At 32.2% G+C, this 20,944-nt stretch overlaps 1 protein-coding gene and 2 pseudogenes across 5 annotated transcripts; 2 read left to right on the top strand and 1 right to left on the bottom strand.

Moving 5' to 3' along the window:
- Window positions 1-606: 606 nt before the first annotated feature.
- Window positions 607-3,693, bottom strand: LOC100815999 (BEACH domain-containing protein C2). Of its 5 annotated transcripts, none has more exons than XR_005892152.1 (4): window positions 3,572-3,693; window positions 3,059-3,425; window positions 1,959-2,069; window positions 607-795 (listed from the first exon to the last, which is right to left on the bottom strand). XR_005892152.1 is itself a non-coding variant. In XM_006583329.3 (4 exons), the coding sequence occupies exons 2-4, from the start codon at window positions 3,345-3,347 to the stop codon at window positions 780-782; spliced, it is 408 nt and encodes a 135-aa protein (XP_006583392.1). In that variant the 5' UTR covers window positions 3,348-3,425; window positions 3,572-3,693; the 3' UTR covers window positions 607-779. The 5 variants fall into 5 exon arrangements, 3 of the variants coding, with proteins under 3 accessions (XP_006583392.1, XP_006583390.1, XP_006583391.1); XM_006583329.3 differs by having other exon boundaries at window positions 1,959-2,061; XR_001389138.2 differs by having other exon boundaries at window positions 3,059-3,682.
- A 10,988-nt stretch (window positions 3,694-14,681) lies between these two features.
- Window positions 14,682-15,438, top strand: LOC100815461 (cytochrome P450 76T24-like; annotated as a pseudogene).
- A 680-nt stretch (window positions 15,439-16,118) lies between these two features.
- LOC102668839 (inactive cytochrome P450 76AD1-like) lies at window positions 16,119-16,900 on the top strand (annotated as a pseudogene).
- The last annotated feature ends 4,044 nt before the right edge of the window (window positions 16,901-20,944 follow it).

The raw sequence follows: 20,944 nt of genomic DNA, 5'->3' as shown, positions 1-20,944 counted from the left end.
TAGAGATAACAATCTTTTTTAAATTAGTTTATGAAAAATAGGATGTTAGATTCCCAACCAAACTTGAGCATTTGATCGCCCACTTTCAAGCTCAACTGCAAGAAGCAATAAACAGTATGAGTTACTAACCATCTTGAGTTGGCTTTACCAGAAAATTTGTAAAACGTATCATGAATTTATCATTTTTATGATGGACTGAAGTTTGAAGTAATAATATTTTGGATAATGCAGGTCCTGCATTGCAAAAATTGATAGCTTTGACCTTCTGTTAAAGAATGAAAATCCAATATAATTCCTTTTTTTTAATCTAATTTAAGAATAAAAGGGAAGTTGCACACGAGTCAAAGTCATATCTGTACTCACTAGTGCAATGTAGTAAAATATTATTTGAGCATTCGGTCCAACAGGCACATAAAAATATCAAAATCTACCGGACTGCACAAGTGTAAATTGTGAGACTCCAAATAATGTGCAACTGTGATTATTCTTGTATGAAACTAGATTGTAAGTGAAATATCAGAGTTTGTCCTTTTAGCCAATTCACAAGCATCAGAAAAAGAAAAAAAATCACTCCCGGGACACACTACTGAATATTTAAAAACAGTATTCACTCGTAAGGCGTAAGCAATGGTTGCTATTTGACAATGATCCTTATCAAGAGATTTAACTTACAGCCGGATCAGTAAAGATAATCAATTGCTTATCCCAAGTTGAAACCAAAAGATTTGTGTTATCCTTATATAGAGCAAGAGCAGTGATATCTTGTCCTTCTTTCAGCTTCAATACATGAAATACCTACATAACATAAGATAGTATGGTAGAGTGATTAGCATTGAAAAACAGTCTGCAGGAGATGCATAGTAGGAAGGCAACAGGACTCATGAGGTTTCAGAGAATCAAGATATGAAAAGGAAGAATTAAGATAAAAAAGATTCAGAAAATATTAAAAATATAAATAAAGAAGATTTTTTACATCAAGCCTAAATCCATTGCAGCAGTTATGAAGAGGGAGTCAAATCAAAGAGAAAAGGAGAGAGTCTCACAACCCACACACCGAGTCTTTCCCTTAGAGAAAATATTTTTTCCTTAGTCATTCATCTTTTATTGTTATTAGTCATCTATCACCTTCTTCCATCCACCTCAACCTCCTAAAGTGTAAAAGTTTCTCATGACAATGAGAGGCTAACCCCATTAGTTAGGATATGATAGGCCTAAAAAGCCAACATATGTATTGTAATGTTTTATATCTATCAATGCAAATCAGGTATTTTCTTTCCTATTATCTTTTCTTATTTTAATTTCATGTATCATTTATTCTTACATCATCTTTAGGGGTTAGTCGTTTCGATAATCCTTAATAAAAATACAAGGAAGGTCTTACATGCATTAGTATTAGGGGTTAGTCGATTGAGAGACGAAAATCCAACTGAAAGAGGATATCTCAACATTACATTTTCTAGGGATAGAGTTACTTTTTATGTCTCTGTATACATATTTATAATGTTGTTTATGATTTCATTTTTGCAAAGGGATTTGAGAAAACATATTAACAGATGTGGGTAGGAAAAATTAACTAAATTAATAAAGAAAAATCTAAAATAATACATCTTAGACAAATAAGACAGATTAGGTTCCAACACTATCACAGTCTGAATTTTTTCATCTTATCTTTTTTTTTCTTCTATCTTCTTTTATCTTTATCATCTTTTAATTTAAATATTTTATATTTTATATTTTCTATTTTCTATTTTTATCTTTAAATATTTATTTTTTCTTCAAATTCTATCTTATCTCCTATCTATTATTTCCTTATTTCTTGCTTTTAAATTGGATTTACATCAATCTAAGTACAACCAAAGTTTCATGTGGATTTCACACTCGGACTTCCCATTACTTTACTACTTGTGATAAAATTAGTATACTTGTCATTCGGTTAACAAAACATCTTAATATTGTACCTCCAAAGTGTGCAAATCCAGGAAGCAACTTGATGGTGATGGAGCATTTTTATTTTGTTGCTATGGTGAGTTTCTTCTGATTCTGAATAAAAAGCTTCAATACCTGACATACTTGATTGTGAATTTAAACTGTTATTATGGGCTCTACCATTTTCTTGAGAATTAATTCCAATCAAAGCACTCCTCCCATCAACAGAAATTTCCATGCAACTAATGCTGCTAGAGAAAGTTAATTCTGTTTTTGCAATCAGAACACCATTAAGAGTAAAGGTACTAAGAATACGCTGCGATTCATTCCAAGTCATGACAACTCCATCAGAGGAAAGGCAAACAGTATAGAATACCCTGGCAGTATAAAAAGTAGCTACTACAAATGTAGTACAAGTTTCTTAAATGAAGTTTAAGAGCTGAGAGGAGGAAGAAAAAATAATTCAAAGAACAAAAAGATCTATATTCTAGGAAAATAGATTTCTCATGTTCAGCCTAGAGTTTGTAATGGTTTTGGATATTATAACCATACGTTGAAGGCAGGTTCCAATCACAAAGATAAATCATATTTACTAAAACACCTGCAAAATTGAATTGTCTATTTCAAGATCTGGCTAAATTAAATATTAGGCTGCTGCTGTGATTTGTTTGCATAGTTTTGCCGCTGCTTCAATTAGTGAGTATTTTCCAGCAAATACCAGAAGAGGTTGGAATTAATTTTTGTGTCTAAATAACTTTATTCTCCTTATTCTTGTACCTAAATCTTTTCCATAACAATTTTTCTCTTCTACTGAACAAAATGGGTGTTAATGCATAGCTGCAACGCCACATACAATTTTGTCTTTTCTAAGAAATACTAGAACATAAGACATGCCAAATGCTATGTAGGAACGGCTAACATCCTGAAACCCCCCGATAATCCCCTTGAGAAAAATTCCTTAAAATTGATAAATTATATTATGTAATAATTCCCTATGTTTCCAGGCATAAGTATACTCTACATTAATGGTAATAGTTATTATTTTAAGCTAAACCTTCTTATATAAGATTAATTACCAGCAATAATTTCTTCACATACTACTAGAGGCAGCATATCTTAACAATATAATTACCAGTTATAATTTCTTTGTCACATGTTATAGAAACAATAGCTTGGCTTCTAATTCCAGAAACAGAAAAAGCCAATGCTTGGGGATATTGCCACTCTTCGCCAGTTCCAGCAGGACCTTTGAACGTGCGTGTAAGATTCCCACCCACAGAGCCTGATGTAGCTTTTCCATGTTGAAAGAAAAATGGTGTACCCTGGCCATCAGGTGTGTTGGGTTGCCACTTGTGCTGTGCAACCTGAGCTGCTGGTGCATTCAAACCAACAACCTCAACCATATGTGAAGATGTATGCATAGCAGCCGCTGGTAGATTGCAGTGCTCAGGGGATGGAACAGCATATGGTTTGATTGCTTTTGGGTTGCGGAATATTGTCTGATATACAAAGAAACATATTGCATTATCATTATAATCACATGCTCTGATCATCTATAATAGTTGAGGAAGCATCAAATTTTATCACAGGTTTGAAAACAAATGAGTAATGTAAGACACAAATGAACAATAATAATCAGAAGTACTTAAAATGGATAAATAGGGCTTTCTTTCTGACTTGGTAGCATCTAAGCCAGGTACAATATTTTTACTCTTTCCGCTGCCAGGGAGGAAGGGGAGAAGATATATTGATCTCAAATACTCTTTAAGAAAATTAGTTAATATAGGTAATAACATTAAATTTGGTAACAATTTATATTATTTTTGTCAAAATTACCCTTAAAATTATTAGAAGTCATAATTTTTCTCTTTCTATTTAATTACTTTTTCACGTAATTATTTATTCAATTCCTATAAGAGAGATAATACATCTATCATTTTAATACATAAAATTTATTGTAAAGTAACTATAATTAATATAAAAAATAACTTAAAAAAGAGTCTTATAAAAAAGAACCAACAAAATTGAAAAAAGAGTCATATTTATGGATGAAGGTAATATAAGTGTTTATGTTATTATTTTTTATTTTTTGACACATGGAGAATTTGGTTGGAGGATATAAGAAAACTTTTGTCTGTTACTTGGATAAGATTTTCATTAAAATCTGTTTAATAAAACTTAAGTTATGCACATAGTACATGATTCTTTGTCGCTAACTTAAGTTTAGTGAAATTTCTACATTATAGTTCAGGTTCTAAACAACTACTTCTATTAGTACAGGGGTTGTCATTGAAACGTACTCATCCAAAATTGAAGGGTGTTGGAGCGTTTTATATTTCTGGTTATTACTATTACTATCAATATTTACTCCTAACACTTTTTTGTGATGAAAAAGAAAGGGTAAATCCATTCCATTACCTTGAGATTTGTCGAAATAACAGTAAACTCCATACTTGCCTGTAAATTACACCCAATTCGTCTTTCGCAAATTATTGACTTTAACATTTTTAAGTATCTTAACATAAAAATGTTTTAATAATAATATTTTGCAAATTACACTTTTAGTAAATCATATAGTAATTTTCTCAAGATGTATGTATTACCTTAAAAAGACAAATAATATAAGATAGATGGAATATTTAACAAATGAAAATAAAGGATTTTCTTTTTGTTTAAAAATACTTAATGGTGTCAAGTCAATAGTAAGTCAAATATAAAAAAGGGGCTAAAGTATGGATTTTGGTCAAGTTTGGGATTGTTTGTAAGAATTAAGAAATAGTGAGTAATTTGGTAAAAAAGAAATTTACTTTTTGCTCTTCATATTAAAAACCAATATTAAGAAAAACAGCCATTAATTATGCATGGATAAACATCAATTATCAGTTAGCCTGATGATTTTAATATGTACGTAAATCTAGACACATTATAGAAAGCCAAATAAAACACAAGGGTAAGAAGAAAAGGAAACATACTTAAGCATACACTAGATTCTTACTCACCAAGAAATAATTTTCACTACTAGAAAAATCACTTTTTACGAAATCGAAACGAAGACAGTTCCTTAAGAACCATCTTAGTATATCAGGTGGTGTCATTTTTGTAAATAAATACAACCACTCCACGACGATTTTACAAAAACTATCTTAGAAAGTGGTTATTTTAAGGCGGTTTTGTAAAAACAGTCTTAGAAGGTTTTTGCTTATTTTAATCCCTCTAGTCTCTGGCACTCTTGTATTGTCACTCTCCCTCTCACTCTTCGAATCCCCTCTAAGGTTCGAAGCCGCTCCCACTCTTTGACTCCCTCTCACTATTCCTTCATGGCCGCTTTGTTTCTTCTTTTTCTCCTTTGTGTGGCAATGGTTCAATCCATGTTTGCGTCTTCTTCTTCCTCTTTGTGCCTTCCCAAGCCACCTTTGTTTCTTTACAATCTCCAATCGCAATGTCCACTCTTGATTCCATCGAATCCACTTCTCCAGGCACCTCAATTTTTAGATTTTTGTTAATTTCCATGTGTTGAGGTTGTTTTGTGCTCTGTGTTTGTTTGTCCCTCTCAATGTCCATGTCAACGACCACCGCCAACAATCTTTGTTAGGGTTAAGGCTGTTTTGGAAGTTGAAACCCTCACACTTGCTGTTATCGCGCTCCCATTTCCATCTCTTCTCCCTTACTCGCTCTTCTCTACTTCTGGTTCGTTTTCTCTCTGTGTGTCTCTTTTCATTTCCTCTAAGTTTCTTTCAATTCTTATTTTTTGTGCAAACAGATTCACCGAATGTTGCAATTTAATAACCACAATCCATTTCCATGGTGTATGTTGTAAGTTCACTCAACTTCTTTCATCTCCAATTTGCAATTTTTGATTTTCTTTTTTTGTTGTTGCGATTTTTTCCTATTCCCGTGGTCAATTTCTTCTTGATATAATCAAGGGGGAAAAAGACGCAGGGGAAACCAATTCATTTCACTTTGAAGAAAAAACTTTGGAGAAAACACGATTCTAAAAAATCTTACAAGCTTGCAAAACAAAAGTTTTGGTCAGAGCTTTCATATCTTTCAACTTTTTATTTTAATTAATTTTAATTTTTTTAAACTGGGTCGTGGTGAGTTTACAAAAATGTTGTGGCTTTCGTTTTGTGGGTCTAGCCATGATCTGTCCATAGGTATAATAGCAGGAATGCATAGGTATTTTTCTACCTGATTCATTTTCTGAAGATTTTTGGATAATTTGATGTATTTGTTATATAAGTCTCCAGAGTTTGGAGTTTTATTTTCTTTTCACTTTACACTTTGGTCCAATTGGTTCCTATTATCTGCTTAAATTATATAATAACCCAACTAGTGTTTATCTTGAGAAGAGTGTTTATGCACAGTGTTAAAGGGAAAGTGTAGGATTCCTAATAAGGAACTAGTGTTAAATTATAGTGCAATGTGTTGAGCGTGTTCGAAACATGAGTGTGAGGTCATGGGTATTATATAATTCATGAGTAGCGTCTGTGTGCAAAAATTATTTTAGGGGGTGGACTTGAATCAGGAAGGTGAGGCCCTAACGGATTCTTTGGAGTCTAGGCCTTCGGGTTAAAAACACTCGGTTTGAGTGCTCCTTTAAGCCTATGTTAATCCCATATGGTTGGAGTATTCTTACAAAACATAGTGACCTTGACTGGTCACCTTATGATTTTACTTAGTGAAAGTGACCTGACATACCCATTGTGTGGTGTGTCTTGTTATGTACTCCTAAGCATCCCAGGGTGGTTTTTCACTAACATGGTACCACATTGCATATAGGCTTGAGTCTTAGTATAATTGTTGCATAATGTTTACTTATTGTTTATTATAAAATTGATGAGTGTTATTTCGTCCTTACCAAGTGTGTGATTCATACGTAATGTGATTGGTGTTTGAGAAATGAATTTTAAATGATAAAGTGGTGAAGTGACATGGATTGTATTAAGTTAAGCTATATTATAATTACTTCCATAATTTATTTTGATTACGTCTTTATTTATTTGTTTTTTTTTTTAATGTGACAACTCACTCTCTATGTGTTATTTGTGTTTGAATCCTGTGATAATCTCGAACTTTGTGTTCGTGGGAGCATATGACTAAGTGGATGACTTTAAAGAACCTCGTGCTAGAGGACGCTAGGACATAATGCTCTGATAGGATGTGACATTGAAGATGGGCTTTTATTTTAATTGGATAATGTTACTTTATTTTATTTTACTTCACTAATTTAACAAAATTTCTTTTGTAAATTTTGACGGCCTTGTTCTGAGCCGGATATGTTTTTAATAACTTCTATTTGGTAATATTGAAGTGAATGTGAACCTTTTATCCATGTGAATTAGTTTATCGATATTTTTATATGTTTTATTTATCTAAATGTATGTCGGGATAGGGAGTGTTACACTGATAGGATATGATATTGGAACATCGATTTCTATATTATTTGTATAAAGTTTTGAACATGCTACTTTATGTTATTTCGCTGCTTAACTTTGGATGGCCTTATTTTTTGCCATAGATGTTTTCATACCCTTAATCAATAAGCTTTTAATTTGGTGATTAACGTGAATGTGAACATTTTACTCTGATAAGCTCATTTATGTTTAATGAATAAAATCATTTTAATTAATTCCGCATTTTCATGCATGATACTATATAAATATGTATGCCGGGATAGAGGGTGTCACCAAAGTGACTTTTTAAATATTTATTTTCCCTTGAGAACATGAGTTATGTTTGTTATATTTTTTGTTTATTTAAAAATGAAATTGATTTTTTATTTTTTAGGGAAAAAAGGGAATTTCATGTTTTTTTAGTTTTTAAGGTAGACAAGAGGTTTACCCTCGCTCCTACATATCCTCAGGTGTAATTAGGAAATCAGACTTATGTAGTTTTTTGGTAGAAAAGAGTTTGTGTTGGGTTGAATTTTTTTTTTTTTTGAAAGATTTATTTTAATTGCATAACAAAGAATCGTTAAGGCGTTGAACCTTAAAAAATATTGAATTTTAAGAAAACAATGGAGAGAATTGCTTAAGGCATTGGACCTTGAAGCGATCTCAAATAATGTGCAATTTTTGTGGAGAAAAAAGGAGAATTGATTGATTATTTGTTTATGGAGAAAAGGGAGAATCTCAAGTATACTTTGTAAAGTCAAGCAAGTTGAAAACCCAACATAGCTTTCACGAAATTTTATACACACATTATTGAAACACCACCTACCAAGTCAGACACCTAGCATGAAGTGCACAAAATGTAAAAAAGGATTTCGAGTTTGCGGAAAACTTTGTGAAGTCAAGTCGGAGATCGAGCATGACATTCGCTAAATTTACTACACGTTTATTAAAACACCACCAAGCAAGTTAGAGACCTAGCATGGAGTGCAGGAAATGTGAAAAAGATTTCAGGTTTACGGTAAACTTTATGAAATCAAGCAAGTTGGAGACCCAATACGACATTTGCTAAATTTCCCACACATTTATTAAAACATCGTCAAGCAAGTCGGAGACCTAGCATAGAATGCACAGAATGTAAGCGTATAATAAAGAGTACTAACATAGAGTTTCAAAATGATTAACATAGCGTTAAGTAATCAATATCCGAGACACGCACAAATTAATCGAATGGAAAAAGAAAGGGATAGAATAGAAGCGAGGAATACACTTAGTAATTAAGAGTGCGAGGTTAAAACATGGGGAAATAACTAAGTGAGATAATATTTACAATATACTACGAACTCAGCAGACAATGATAAATTAAAAAAAATAATAGGGCAAAACCGCAAAAGGGTGGAGTGAATAGCAATTTTACTTAATTTGGCGAAAAGAGTGGAGGAGTGTATGTAAATGAATGTGTGACTAGTTGTATTTATATTATGTACAATTATTTTTATGAAAAAAATGGGTCATGCCCAAAATGGAACAAAAAACTATATATGTGAAATGGGTGATGTTAATAGCAATTTAATTTTGTTTTTTTTATTTTGTTTCTATTTTTTATTATTATACAAAAAAAGATAGACAACAAATATTTACAAAATAAAAATTTTAAGAGTCTCACCAGCGATTAAGAATTTACCGACAAGTTAAAACGAATCAAGTAGAATACCAACAAAAAGAGAACGAAGGAAAGGAAGAGTGAATGAAAGAAAAAGAAAAGAGAAAGAAAAAAATGAATGAGATGAAAGAAACAAAGGGCATACATGGAGGTTCCTTCGCCTCTTCAAGATTCGTGTCTCTTCTTATTTTTTTATGTGTTTCCTATGTTTGTGGAATTTTTTTGTGTGTCTATTTTTTCTCTTTTTGTTCTTTATAATTTTTTCCTATTTATTATTATTTTATTCTGTTTTAATTTTATTCTTTTTTCTTTATTTTCTTTCTTTCCTTTTTTCTCGATTTCTTTTTTGTTTTTTGTTTTGTCTTCTTTCTTTCCTTTTTTTATGTGTTTTTCCTTTGTTGACATTTTCTATTCTCTTTCTTTCGTCACTAAAAAAATCAGATTCAGCATCTCAAGTTCAAAGTCGATCGTCAGAAAATCATCCTTATTTTCAAAATGATGATATTTTTGTAAATATAATAAATATTTTAAAAACAATTTTTACCAAAACTACCTTGGTATTGTTGAAACCATAATCCAAGGATGGTTTTTTCACAAAACCGTTGTTGATATCAAGTATTCAAAAACAGTGGTTTTGGAAGACAATCTTTAAATGAAGACCACTTTTTATTTTTACATCTTCCGGTTTGGTTTCTGCCGCAAAAATGTTGTGACTCATGAGATTCTAGGTCCTTCTCCTCTCTGCAGCGAAATTGTTTTTTAGTAGTGTTTCCTTTTTTTTTCTTTATGTTCTTTCACTTTTTTTTTTATTTGTTTTCTTTCTTTCCTTTTTTTCTTTTTCTGTGCTTTCCTTTTTCCGTTTACTTTTTCTTTTCTTTTTTTTTCTTTCTTTCCTTTTTTTATTTTTATTGCCTTTTTTCTTTCTTTCTTTTTTATTTATTTTCTTTTTTTTGTGTTTTGTCTTCTTTCTTTCCTTTTTTTCTTTATTTTCTTTTTCTGTTTTTTTCTTTTCTTTTTTATTTTCTTCCTACTTTATTAATATTTTTCTTTTTTATTTTTTTATTTTTTTAATATTTTGATTTTATTTATTTATTTTATATTTTTTGCGTTTTTTTTTATTTTTTAAAACTTGGCCGAATAGAATTAAAGTATGAGAGTTATATCTTTTCTTCCAACCTGCTCCTCCTCCTTCAGAAGTTAATACCACTTCATTCATTCATGGGATATGTCTGTACAACTGCGTGACCAAAACATAAAAGGAAAGAAGAAGAATACTTTACGCACTAATTTGTTTAAACTTAAAATAAATATTCTTTTAAAAAATTATTTATTTAATAAATTGATATGATTTATTTCTCAAAATAAGTATAAAATTATTTTTAGTGGAAATAAATTAGACAAATATAATAAATATATATATATATATAATTATTTACTTTATTAAAATTTAATAAATAAATTTAAATAAACTAACTCTATATTAATTATTTTTTTAAGCGTCCTGCAATATCGATATTTAGGATGAAATCCATCGTGTGCCGACATCTGGTACAAGAGTAATTAACGTTAACTTTAAAAAATGTCACTATATGTCTTAAAAAAAAAAGAAAAAAAACTGACAGAAGAAAGAAATCTAAAGCAGATAGCAAAATCATAATAAAGATTTGTAGTTTTTAAAAGAGTTTAATAGTCTAATCATAATATAATTTATCATATATGATATATGATAGGTAGTTATATTCAACGATAATATAAAACTTTTTATATTATTAATATTTAATTTTTTTCATATTAAAAACAAATATAACGTGATTCACCAGATATTTACTTTTCAGGGATAATATTAAAAATTCCATTATTTTTTAATTCATAAAGCAATCAATCAGTTACCTAGCAAGATCTGCGGTTTTCCAAAAGTCTTCTAATAATTAAACACAATATTATTAATTTATGAATATTGCAGACTTGATAAGGAGAGAAGAAATGCAACGCCTTAGATCTTAGGCGCAATCTTATCCAATCAATCCACACGCCATGTGCTAAACCTTTTTTATGTACGCGGGTGGTAAACTGTGTAATTGTTTTGAGTAAAATATATTTTTGATTTTTCTTCAGTTTGACATCATTTAATTGTTTTCAACATATAAAAACTTAAAAATATAATTAATAAAAAAATATAATCTTCATTTTTCTGTTCAACTTCTCTGTGACAAGTAAATGAATTGTTAACATTCCTATAGATCACGGGTTAACAATATTACTTACGGCAAAGATTGAAACAAAATAATAAAAAAAAATCTTTAAAGAATCAAAATAAAAAATATATATTTTATAAAAATAAAAATATTTGTATCAAGAAACAAATTTTATTTAATATTGCGTATATGATATACCCAACCCTTCTACACAACTAGTCTGTCCATTGCATAAATTACACAATATTCAGAAATAATACCCACATCATATATAAAATCCCTTCTATAACTTTTTTTATCGGTCAACTTTAATTATTAATTTTTATTAAAATATTAGTGATAAAATTTGAACTCACTCCGTCCTTCAAACCTTTCTTTTCCAACCACAAAATCAACCTCCTTCTCTAAAATTTGCCCAACATCAGTTTAGCTCACCAGATTTGACAAACATTGATTGAATACACCTGCATACATTGGCCTTCCCTTTATAGTACACTCATCTCCACTGCATAACGTGTTGGGCATGTAGCCAAATTGTTAGACTTTTGATATCTGAACATGTAATCTTTTGTTCTCTTCAACTAACGCATTACGTATTTCACTATCTTTCAATCTGCAATTCAGGATTACTCAAGTATCTATCTAGAATTCCTACAATAAATACTATTATGTCGGGATGAGTACAAATTCAGTCCTATGACAAATGAGTGTTGCAAACCATACATTTGTTGTAGGAGTTCTGGACAGATACTTGAGTAATCGTGGATTGCAGCATTGGAAGACAGTGAAATACGTAATGTGTTACTTGAAGAGAACAAAAGGCTGCATACTCACATATCAGAAGACTGACAATTTGGAGATCATCGGATACTCAGACTCTAATTTTACTGGATGTCAAGACAGCAAACGCTTCACTTCTGGATACATATATATGTCGGTTGGAGGAGTTATCTCTTGGAAGTCTTCTAAACAGACTCTTGTAGCTTCTTCAACCATGTCAATGAATTTTGAGTTAGTTGTACTCCTATTGTTGCTGGAGTAAAGAACTATAGAGTTATTGTCACAATAAATTTTCAATGGTCTTTCAAACTAGTGACAAAGTTTTGCACTTTATTTAATATTTTTTTATATTTTGTATATTATTTAAGACATTTATTTATTATTTGTATTTGTATTTGAATCACCGAAATATCTTTGGTTGAAAAAATTGTCACTTTTAAAAAACAAAATAATAGAAAAAACGTTTTAATTTTTAAAATTTTATTTTTGGATTTTTTTATTATAAAAAATTTGGTGAGTTAATCCAATAAACCGTGATGCATCAGATCAAGTTGATATTTTCGTGATTCATTTAAAAGTAAGTCAAATTGACTCGATTCATTTAAGTCTTAAATGAGAGTGAATCAACCCGTGTGAATTGGATAGACCCATTTTAACACTTTTAATAATATTCTTACTTTAATAAAGAACATAAATTGCAAGGGATACTTGCATGGATCATTTTATCTCATGAAATTCATCATGCATATTAAAAGAATATATTACTAATCTTGTCACCATCATCATTTTTAGGGTAAATTAATAAATGAAGTCCAACAATCTTTCTTCTATGAGGCCATAAAAAAATGCAATTAAATTTCCAAAATAACTTTCCAAAATGCAATTTTTAGGATAAGTTAACTTTAATACAAAAGAAAAAAATACTCACCAGCAATAAATGCAAAACATGATGGTGGGTCACTTGCGAATTGTCTTCAAGCATGAGTTCCAACATTGTACCTAGCATGTCATTAAACACCTTGGATTCCTTTTGTGATACCCTTAAGCACAATCTTTCTTCTATAAGGCCATCAAAAAATGCAATTAACTTTCGAAAATAACTAATCATTCTTGAACGTGCACTTTGTGGATCAAGCATGCGAAAGATCGGGAAGAAGTCCACAACATTCTTGAACGTGCACTTTGTGGATCAAGCAGGCGAAAATAACTAATCATTCCTCTCCTCACGGTTATTAAGGAAGCCTCGCCAATATCCAACGCTTCACCTCTCTTGGATCTTTCCTTGACATAATCCATCAACTTTTGCACCTTCCTTTAGGGAAGAACTTGTGTGGAATCAATCTGCTGAGAAGAGAAAACTTTGGTAACACAAGCTCTCCCAAGGATCCTTTCCACATGTGCTGAAGATGGCATCCATGCAACTGAAAGTATCTGATGGTCAAGTGCTCGAACACTATCTGGGACCATTCTATTAGCAAAGATTTGATCATTTTTTTGCAGTACTTCTTTGGCTACTTGAGGAGAGGAAATGACTATGGTGGTAATGTTACCTGTTGGAATTTTATTAATAAATCTTATGAAATATCAAATGAGCACCAAATCATATTACGTTAAATTATCAAGAGGTTTTAAAGAATATCTGAATTCATAGAGCTTGATCAACACGTAGCAGAATCTTACAGCGGTCACGAACAATTGGTTTAATGAGTTTCCTCAACCAAATCACTTTCTTCCTTTTGAGACCTTTGTTTTTCTTCAGATGAGAAGAGGAGAAATTGTTTCTTGATTTGATGTCTTGGGAACCATAATCATACCTTAGGTTTTAACTTATTAGGGTTCCCATTATCCCCTAATGGGCCAAACTGGTTTCTGCTCATTAAACCCATATTAATTTTCTGTTGGCAGTCTAATGGACTCATTGAATTAGATCACTTTATATTGAACCCATCTAAATGTAAATAACTAATATAAATGTTATAATATAATATGTAGCCCATATTAATTAATTAGGAATTATAAAATTCCTAACAATCTCCCACTTAAGCTTTATATTAACCTTAGACATTTATATCACAACATTCTTTAGGTGCGCAACCGTATTTTACTTACTTTTAGACTCCTTTTATACAATCTGGTCCATCTCATATAGCAACAGGAAACCATTGCAATTTTCATCACAATTCAGCATGACTAAGCCACAACGATCACCACTGTTACTCATACTCGATGACATAGATCAAATATGAATAAGCGACATGAAAATTACATACAATTTGATCTTAATCATGTTTATTTCCAACTAGTTCAAACTTTATTCTTTTATAGAGATCAATCCAAAGTGCAATACAAATATTGCACACAAAACAAGCTCAGAATAGAATGATAAACATCAACTTTATTTCTACAGAAAATCCAAACAATACAAATATCTGGAAAATATAAGATATAAAACATAAATGAGACTTCCACTAAACTAAGGTACTGTTAGGAACTACACCCATATGAGCAATCTGCTCATAAAAAACTCTAGGTACCAAACCTTTAGTAAGTGGGTTAGCTAGCATGGAATCAGTCCTTACATGTTCTATGGAAATCTGCATATTCTGAACTCTTTCCTTCACAACCAGAAACTTGATGTCAATGAATTTTGAGTTGGTTGTACTCCTATTGTTGCTAGAGTAAAGAACTGTAGAGTTATTGTCACAATAAATTTTCAATGGTCTTTCAATGCCATCGACCCAACTGGGTTGTGCTTGGGTCCCCAGCGCGACCCGTCGTGCCTGGGTCCCCGACGCGCCTGCTACAACAGCACTACTTGTCGCGCCTGTACGCAGGGCACGTCCATGTGTCATCTTCACGGGAAACGCACCCTTCGGAGAGGTGCTTTGTAATAAAAAAAACAGACTCTTGGAGTAAATAATTTCAAAACAGACTCATTTAAATAAATAATTTATAAAAGAAACCTCATCTGGTATTTTTGTCCAACATATCATTGTCAAAGGTGAACATTCATCTTGAAGAATCACATATCTCAAAGCTTCCGTACTTACAAGCAACTGGAAAGGAAACTTTTCGCTTGCACCCACCTACTCCATTACTGCCACGCAAGTCAGATGTTGATGTTGAAATAAGTGGCTTCATGGAGCCTAAAAGTGCACAAATTATGGTTAATGTATGGGCCATGGGGAGAGATTCAAGTATTTGGAAAAACCCAAATCAGTTTATACCAGAAAGATTCTTGGACAGTGAGATTAATTTTAAAGGCCAACATTTAGAGCTAATACCCTTTGGAGCTGGAAGAAGGATATGTACTGGTTTGCCATTTGCTTATAGGACAGTGCACATTGTATTGGCCTCTCTTCTATACAACTATGATTGGAAAGTTGCGGACGAGAAAAAGCCCCAAGACATTGATATTTCTGAGGCATTTGGGATTACCTAACATAAGGCAAAACCCTTGCAAGTTATTCCCATCCAAGCTTGATTTGATATTGAGGAAGATCATGGAATTCACGTCCTAATCTTACTTCCTTTAAAATATATTTTAGTTTGATTGGAAGAGAAGTTTGACTTAGAATATGAAAAAAAAAAGTCTGACTATTACTTCATGTTGGGATTTTTAGTTTTGGTAGTGAATATTGTTATATTTGAGTATGTGAAAATTTTATGTGCTATATTTAAATTAACCACGGTATATAGTTTTTTATTTAATACACTTTTTTGTATCAATATATGAGCATATCTATTGAGAATGACATATTTATATGAAAGTAAGGGAAATAAATATAAGTTACACAACTATGTGTTTGTAAATCCTAAATCAAGAACATTTAAAAGAGATAGAGTCAAAGAGAAAGAAGTGTCAATATAATCAATAATTATTATAATGATAATTATCTCATTTGGTATGCATATTTTTAGGCGATTTTGTTCTCTAACTAATTTTGAAAACTCCTCAAACATGAGTCATTTAAATCTTGTAAATCATTTTTATTTTAATTAAAAATAAAAGATATTGTTAGTTTTTTCATATGAAAGATATTGTTAGTTAAGGCACACGGAGTATCCAAAATGAAGATAAAATAAATAAATTATTCATATTCATCCATATCCTTCTCATATAAACATAAGAAACCTAAACACAAGGGAAGCTAGCTAAGAACCATGAACTACCTTCCACTTCTTCCACTAATCACCTTAGCATGGGTAAGCATTCATGTACTCATCTCCAATTTCACAACACTGATTAAATCCTTCAAATATCCCTTGGGGCCTCACCCTTTTCCAATTATAGGAAATATCTTGGAACTTGGCAACCAACCTCACCAAGCACTAACCAATATTTTTCAAATTTATGGTCCTATAATGAGTCAAAAGCTTGGTAACACAACCACTATAGTCATTTCCTATCCACAAGTTGCCAAAGAAGTACTACAAAAAAATGATCAAATCCACACTAATAGGATGGTCCCAGAACTATTCGAGCACTTGACCATCACATATTTTCGTTGGCATGGATGCCACCTTCAGCACAATGAACGATCCTTAGGAGAGCTTGTGTTACCAAAGTGTTCTCTTCTCAGCAGCTTGATTCTACGCAAGTTCTTCGCCAAAGGAAAGTGCAAGAGTTGATGGATTATGTCTAGGAAAGATGTAAGAAAGGTGAAGCCTTGGATATTGGTGAGGTTTCATTTGTGCTTAATTCCATATCAAACACATTCTTCTCAATGGGTTTGACTCATTACACATCTTATAAGTCTCAAGAGTTCAAGGACATCATTTAAGGTATCATGGAAGAAGCTAGAAGGCCTAACGTTGGGGACTTCTTCCCAATCTTTTGGATGCTTGATCCACAAGGCGTGCAGAGAAGAATGAATGGTTATTGTGGAAAGTTAATTGCATTTCTTGGCCTGATCCAACAAATGGTATCAGAGTTAGGGTCTTGAAAGATTTTATTCAACCCCCTTCTAGATTCTCGGTCTGATCCAACAAATGGAATCAGAGTTAGGGTCTTGAAAGTTAATCAAGCTTATATCAAAAGTTTCAGATCATGGCTGGGAATCAATTGACATTGGCTAAGGGTGCTTCCATTAGTAGACCACCATTGTTCTGTGGCACAAACTACCCTTTTTGAAAATTTTGGATGAAAATCTTCATGGAGTCTATTAATAGAGGCATTTGAAGTGTAGTGGTTAATGGATATATTGTTCCAATCCATGTAGTTGATAACAAAACGGTAGAGAAACCTTATGAATATTGGTCACAAGAAGAGATTAGAAAAGGTGAATAGGATTCTAAGGCAATGAACATTATACATTCCACATTAAATTCTGATGAGTTTTTCAAGGTGTCTGCATGCACAACTGCCAAAGAGATGTGGGATTAAATCCAAGTCACACGTGAAGGAACACTAAAAGTAAGGAAAGCTCAAAATAATTTGCTTATCCAAGAATACAAAACCTTTAGGATGAAGCAAGGAAAAACTATAAAGGATGTGCAGAAAAAATTTACACATATTGTAAACCATCTCAAGGGTCTTGGAAAGATTTTTGAAGAAAAGGAGATCAATGTCAAGGTGTTGAAATCCCTCAACAGGACATGGCTATCAAAGGTCACAACTATTTCTGAATAAAAAAACCTTGCCACTATGACACATGCTGAATTGTTTGGGAAGCTAAGGGAATATGATGTGATCCTAGCTAGGAACGCATCACTTGATACAAGTCACAGAGTTTGGATGACGCCACTTCCAAAGAGGGAAGATAAGTCAGGGTAGACGCCACAAGAATTACCTTGATAAGTCTGATATTGGTTCAACAAGGAACCCAAATAGAAGCTCTCACAAAATATTCACAAAATGTCAAAAGTCCCCCTATTGAAAATGAAAACCAATACATATAGTGTATCTGAACAAAAAGATATAAATAGACATGGGCATTTAAATCAGTTTAGGCCAAAATTATGACGAAAAAATTATAAATAAAAAATAGAACATATTTGACATGGGCCTTCAAATTAGTTTGGATCTTCAACAACAATTAATAGTCTTGGTAGTGTCTCTGCCTCTGGGTCTTGGGCATTCATCCTTCTCCACTTGGGTCTTGTTATGTATGTCTGCTACCATTTGTTGGAGGGTATCCACTGACTGTTTGATCCTACTCCTGGTCATAGGTCCCTGCATTTGGGCACCGGGTTCAAGTACCACTTCCTTCCTGTTCTTGTTGGCTTACTTGGCATAGCTTTCATTCTTCTTTGCAATTTGCACCTTCACTTGGTTATACAATCTTTTCACATACTCAACTTTGGCCCATGTATCCTTATGTTGAGTCTCTTGGAGATTGCTTTTGTAAGGTGGCCTTTAGGCAATGAAGCACCTAGAAGGAGATCAACTTGATGTTCTATGCCTCTTGAAGGTGGTAGTCCATGAGGAATCTTCTTGGAAAAGATATCTTTAAATTCCTGCAATAAGAGTTCAACACTAGGAGAAATAGAAATAGTTAACTCATTAGAATTATTAGTAGAAATTTCACTATCTTTGAAATACAGTAGATAGAGTGGTTCATGAGTAAGTAACACTTTCCTCACTTCACTCGCTTCTGCAAAACAATTAAATTTTCTCTCATGTGTATCACTCTCTCTCTCATATGTATCACTCTTCTTTCTCTGTGGTGCCTCACTATTTTCTTAATCTTGTTCTCTCTTTTCTCTCATTCTGATTTGGTCATCACACACTTCTTTATGGGATAGAAGTTTAAGAATAATTTTTTGGTCATGGTGTTGGAAAGAAATCTTATTGGTGAAGCCATCATGCACTGCTTTGGTGTCCTCTTCATTGTTGGCCCTCACTAGTGCTATCTCCATCTCCTTGTAGTACTCTTCCACAGTTAAACTTTCCTAGGACAACCTTTGGAGTTTTTGTCGCATGGTTTTATTGTAGCTAGTTGGAACATACCTCTTTCGTATAACCTTTGATTTTTCTTCCACCAAACAAGGGCATAGTCCAAGAATTTAGTTGTTGCTAACTTCACCTTCTACTCTTCAGGATAGTCATTGCAGGAGAATGTATGTTGAATCTTCATCTCCCAGTCAAGGTAGGTGTATGGGTCACTCCTGCCTTTGAAAGGGGGTACATTGAGTTTTACTCCCTCAATTTTGTTCTACCCCTCTATTCGGTTCAATCCATCATTGACCCTTCTATTCCCACCATAAGGTCTCCCAGCATTTGGATTCATTTGGTGCTCTAGTCCTTTTATTCGTCTATAGAGCTCTTCATTGTTACAGTTCAACAAACGTTACATTTGTGTAGTCATCACGTCCAGTAATAAGCGTTGAGATTTGTCCAGTTAATGATATTCACCACCACCGTCACCACCTCACTCATGTTTGATGCTCTCAATATAGGCTTTTGTGTGATGTTTTCACTCTTTCCTTTTACCACTCACTCCCTCTTAAGTTCCTAGATGAATCAAATTAGACACACAAAGTAATATAACAAGAAAGACAGTTTAATTATCATAGACTCAGTAACAGATTTGATTTGGATAACATAATGATTTGATTTGAATAACAGATTAGACTTGATTTGGATAACAGATTAGATTTGATTTGGATAAAAGATTAGATTTAATTTGGATAATAAATTAGACTTGATTTGGATAATAGATTAGATTTGATTTGGATAACAAATAGAAGAAAACAAAGAAGAAACAAAAAAGCTACTTAATCACAGAGAAGAAGAGAATAAAATTAACGAAGATGACATGTAAACTTTAAATGGTCGTAACTTATGCTATGATTGTCCGTTTGAGACCCACTATATGTCAAAACACTCAGAATTCAGAGAAGAATCCAGATAAGGGCATTTGGTCCATGACTTTTTTGCCAAAAAAATGCCTTTAACTGCCTCAATTTCGTGTTCAAAGATCAAACACCCACTTTCTTTCTTTCTTTTTTTCTTTTTTCAAAATTTCTACAACTTTTTTTTTCTAATCCTTTCTTTTCAATTTTGTCTAGGATAATTTATGCAATTCGTTCAATAGGCAAATAGGCACAAAGATTCAAATTACGACGAAAAAATTATAAATAAAAAAATAGAACATATTTGGGCCAAAATTATGACAAAAAAATTATAAATAAAAAATAGAACATATTTAGCATGGGCCTTCAAATTAATTTGGACCTTCAACAACAATTAATAGTCTTGGTAGTGCCTCTGTCTCTGGGCCTTCATCCTTCTCCACTTGGGCCTTGTTAAATATGTTTGCTACCATTTGTTGGAGGGTATCCACTGATTGTTTGGTCCTATTCCTGGTCATAGGTCCCTGCATTTGGGTAGTTTTAGGATTCTCATCATAACGGAATATGAAATGGACTTGACAAGAATGGCCGAAGAAGAAGCTATAGATAAGAAGAATAGAGGCTTAGCATTGAAGACTAGCATTATGTAACATCCCATTTTTTTAAACTAATTTAAAAAGGATTGTTATTTATAAATAAATAGTTTTATAAAAATGATGAGCTTTTTTATAATTAAATAAATAAAGATAAATAATTGTATTAAAATAATGATTTGAAGAAAAAAAATATTTGATTTATTCATTTGATAGGAAATAAAATAGAGTTTCTTTTTATAAGATAATAAAAATAAATAAATAGAGTAAATAATAGGCTATGAGTATCTTATCTATAAATAGAGATGTGTTAGGTGAGTTTTCACACCGATGATGCCCCCTCTTCCTCTCAATTTTATTTTCCCCCCTTTCCTTCCCAAAACCCTCTCTTTTCCCGCATACCACCGAACATGCTCAAAAAAACAATCATCTCAGATTCGTTCACCATTAGATCATCGTGATATTTTAGCACCAGGTTCACAACTCAATTTTGAACATTCTCACCATTGGGAATTACGAAAAGATGTCGGAGCTGAGAGAAAAATTCTTTTTATCGCAACTTTTTCTTTTCCCGCAGAAACCCAAAACTGTCTCAGTAAA

Source organism: Glycine max, chromosome 7 (assembly GCF_000004515.6).
Source record: "Glycine max cultivar Williams 82 chromosome 7, Glycine_max_v4.0, whole genome shotgun sequence".
In the NCBI taxonomy this organism is placed as follows: domain Eukaryota; kingdom Viridiplantae; phylum Streptophyta; class Magnoliopsida; order Fabales; family Fabaceae; genus Glycine; species Glycine max.
This window is presented reverse-complemented; position numbering and strand designations above follow the sequence as displayed.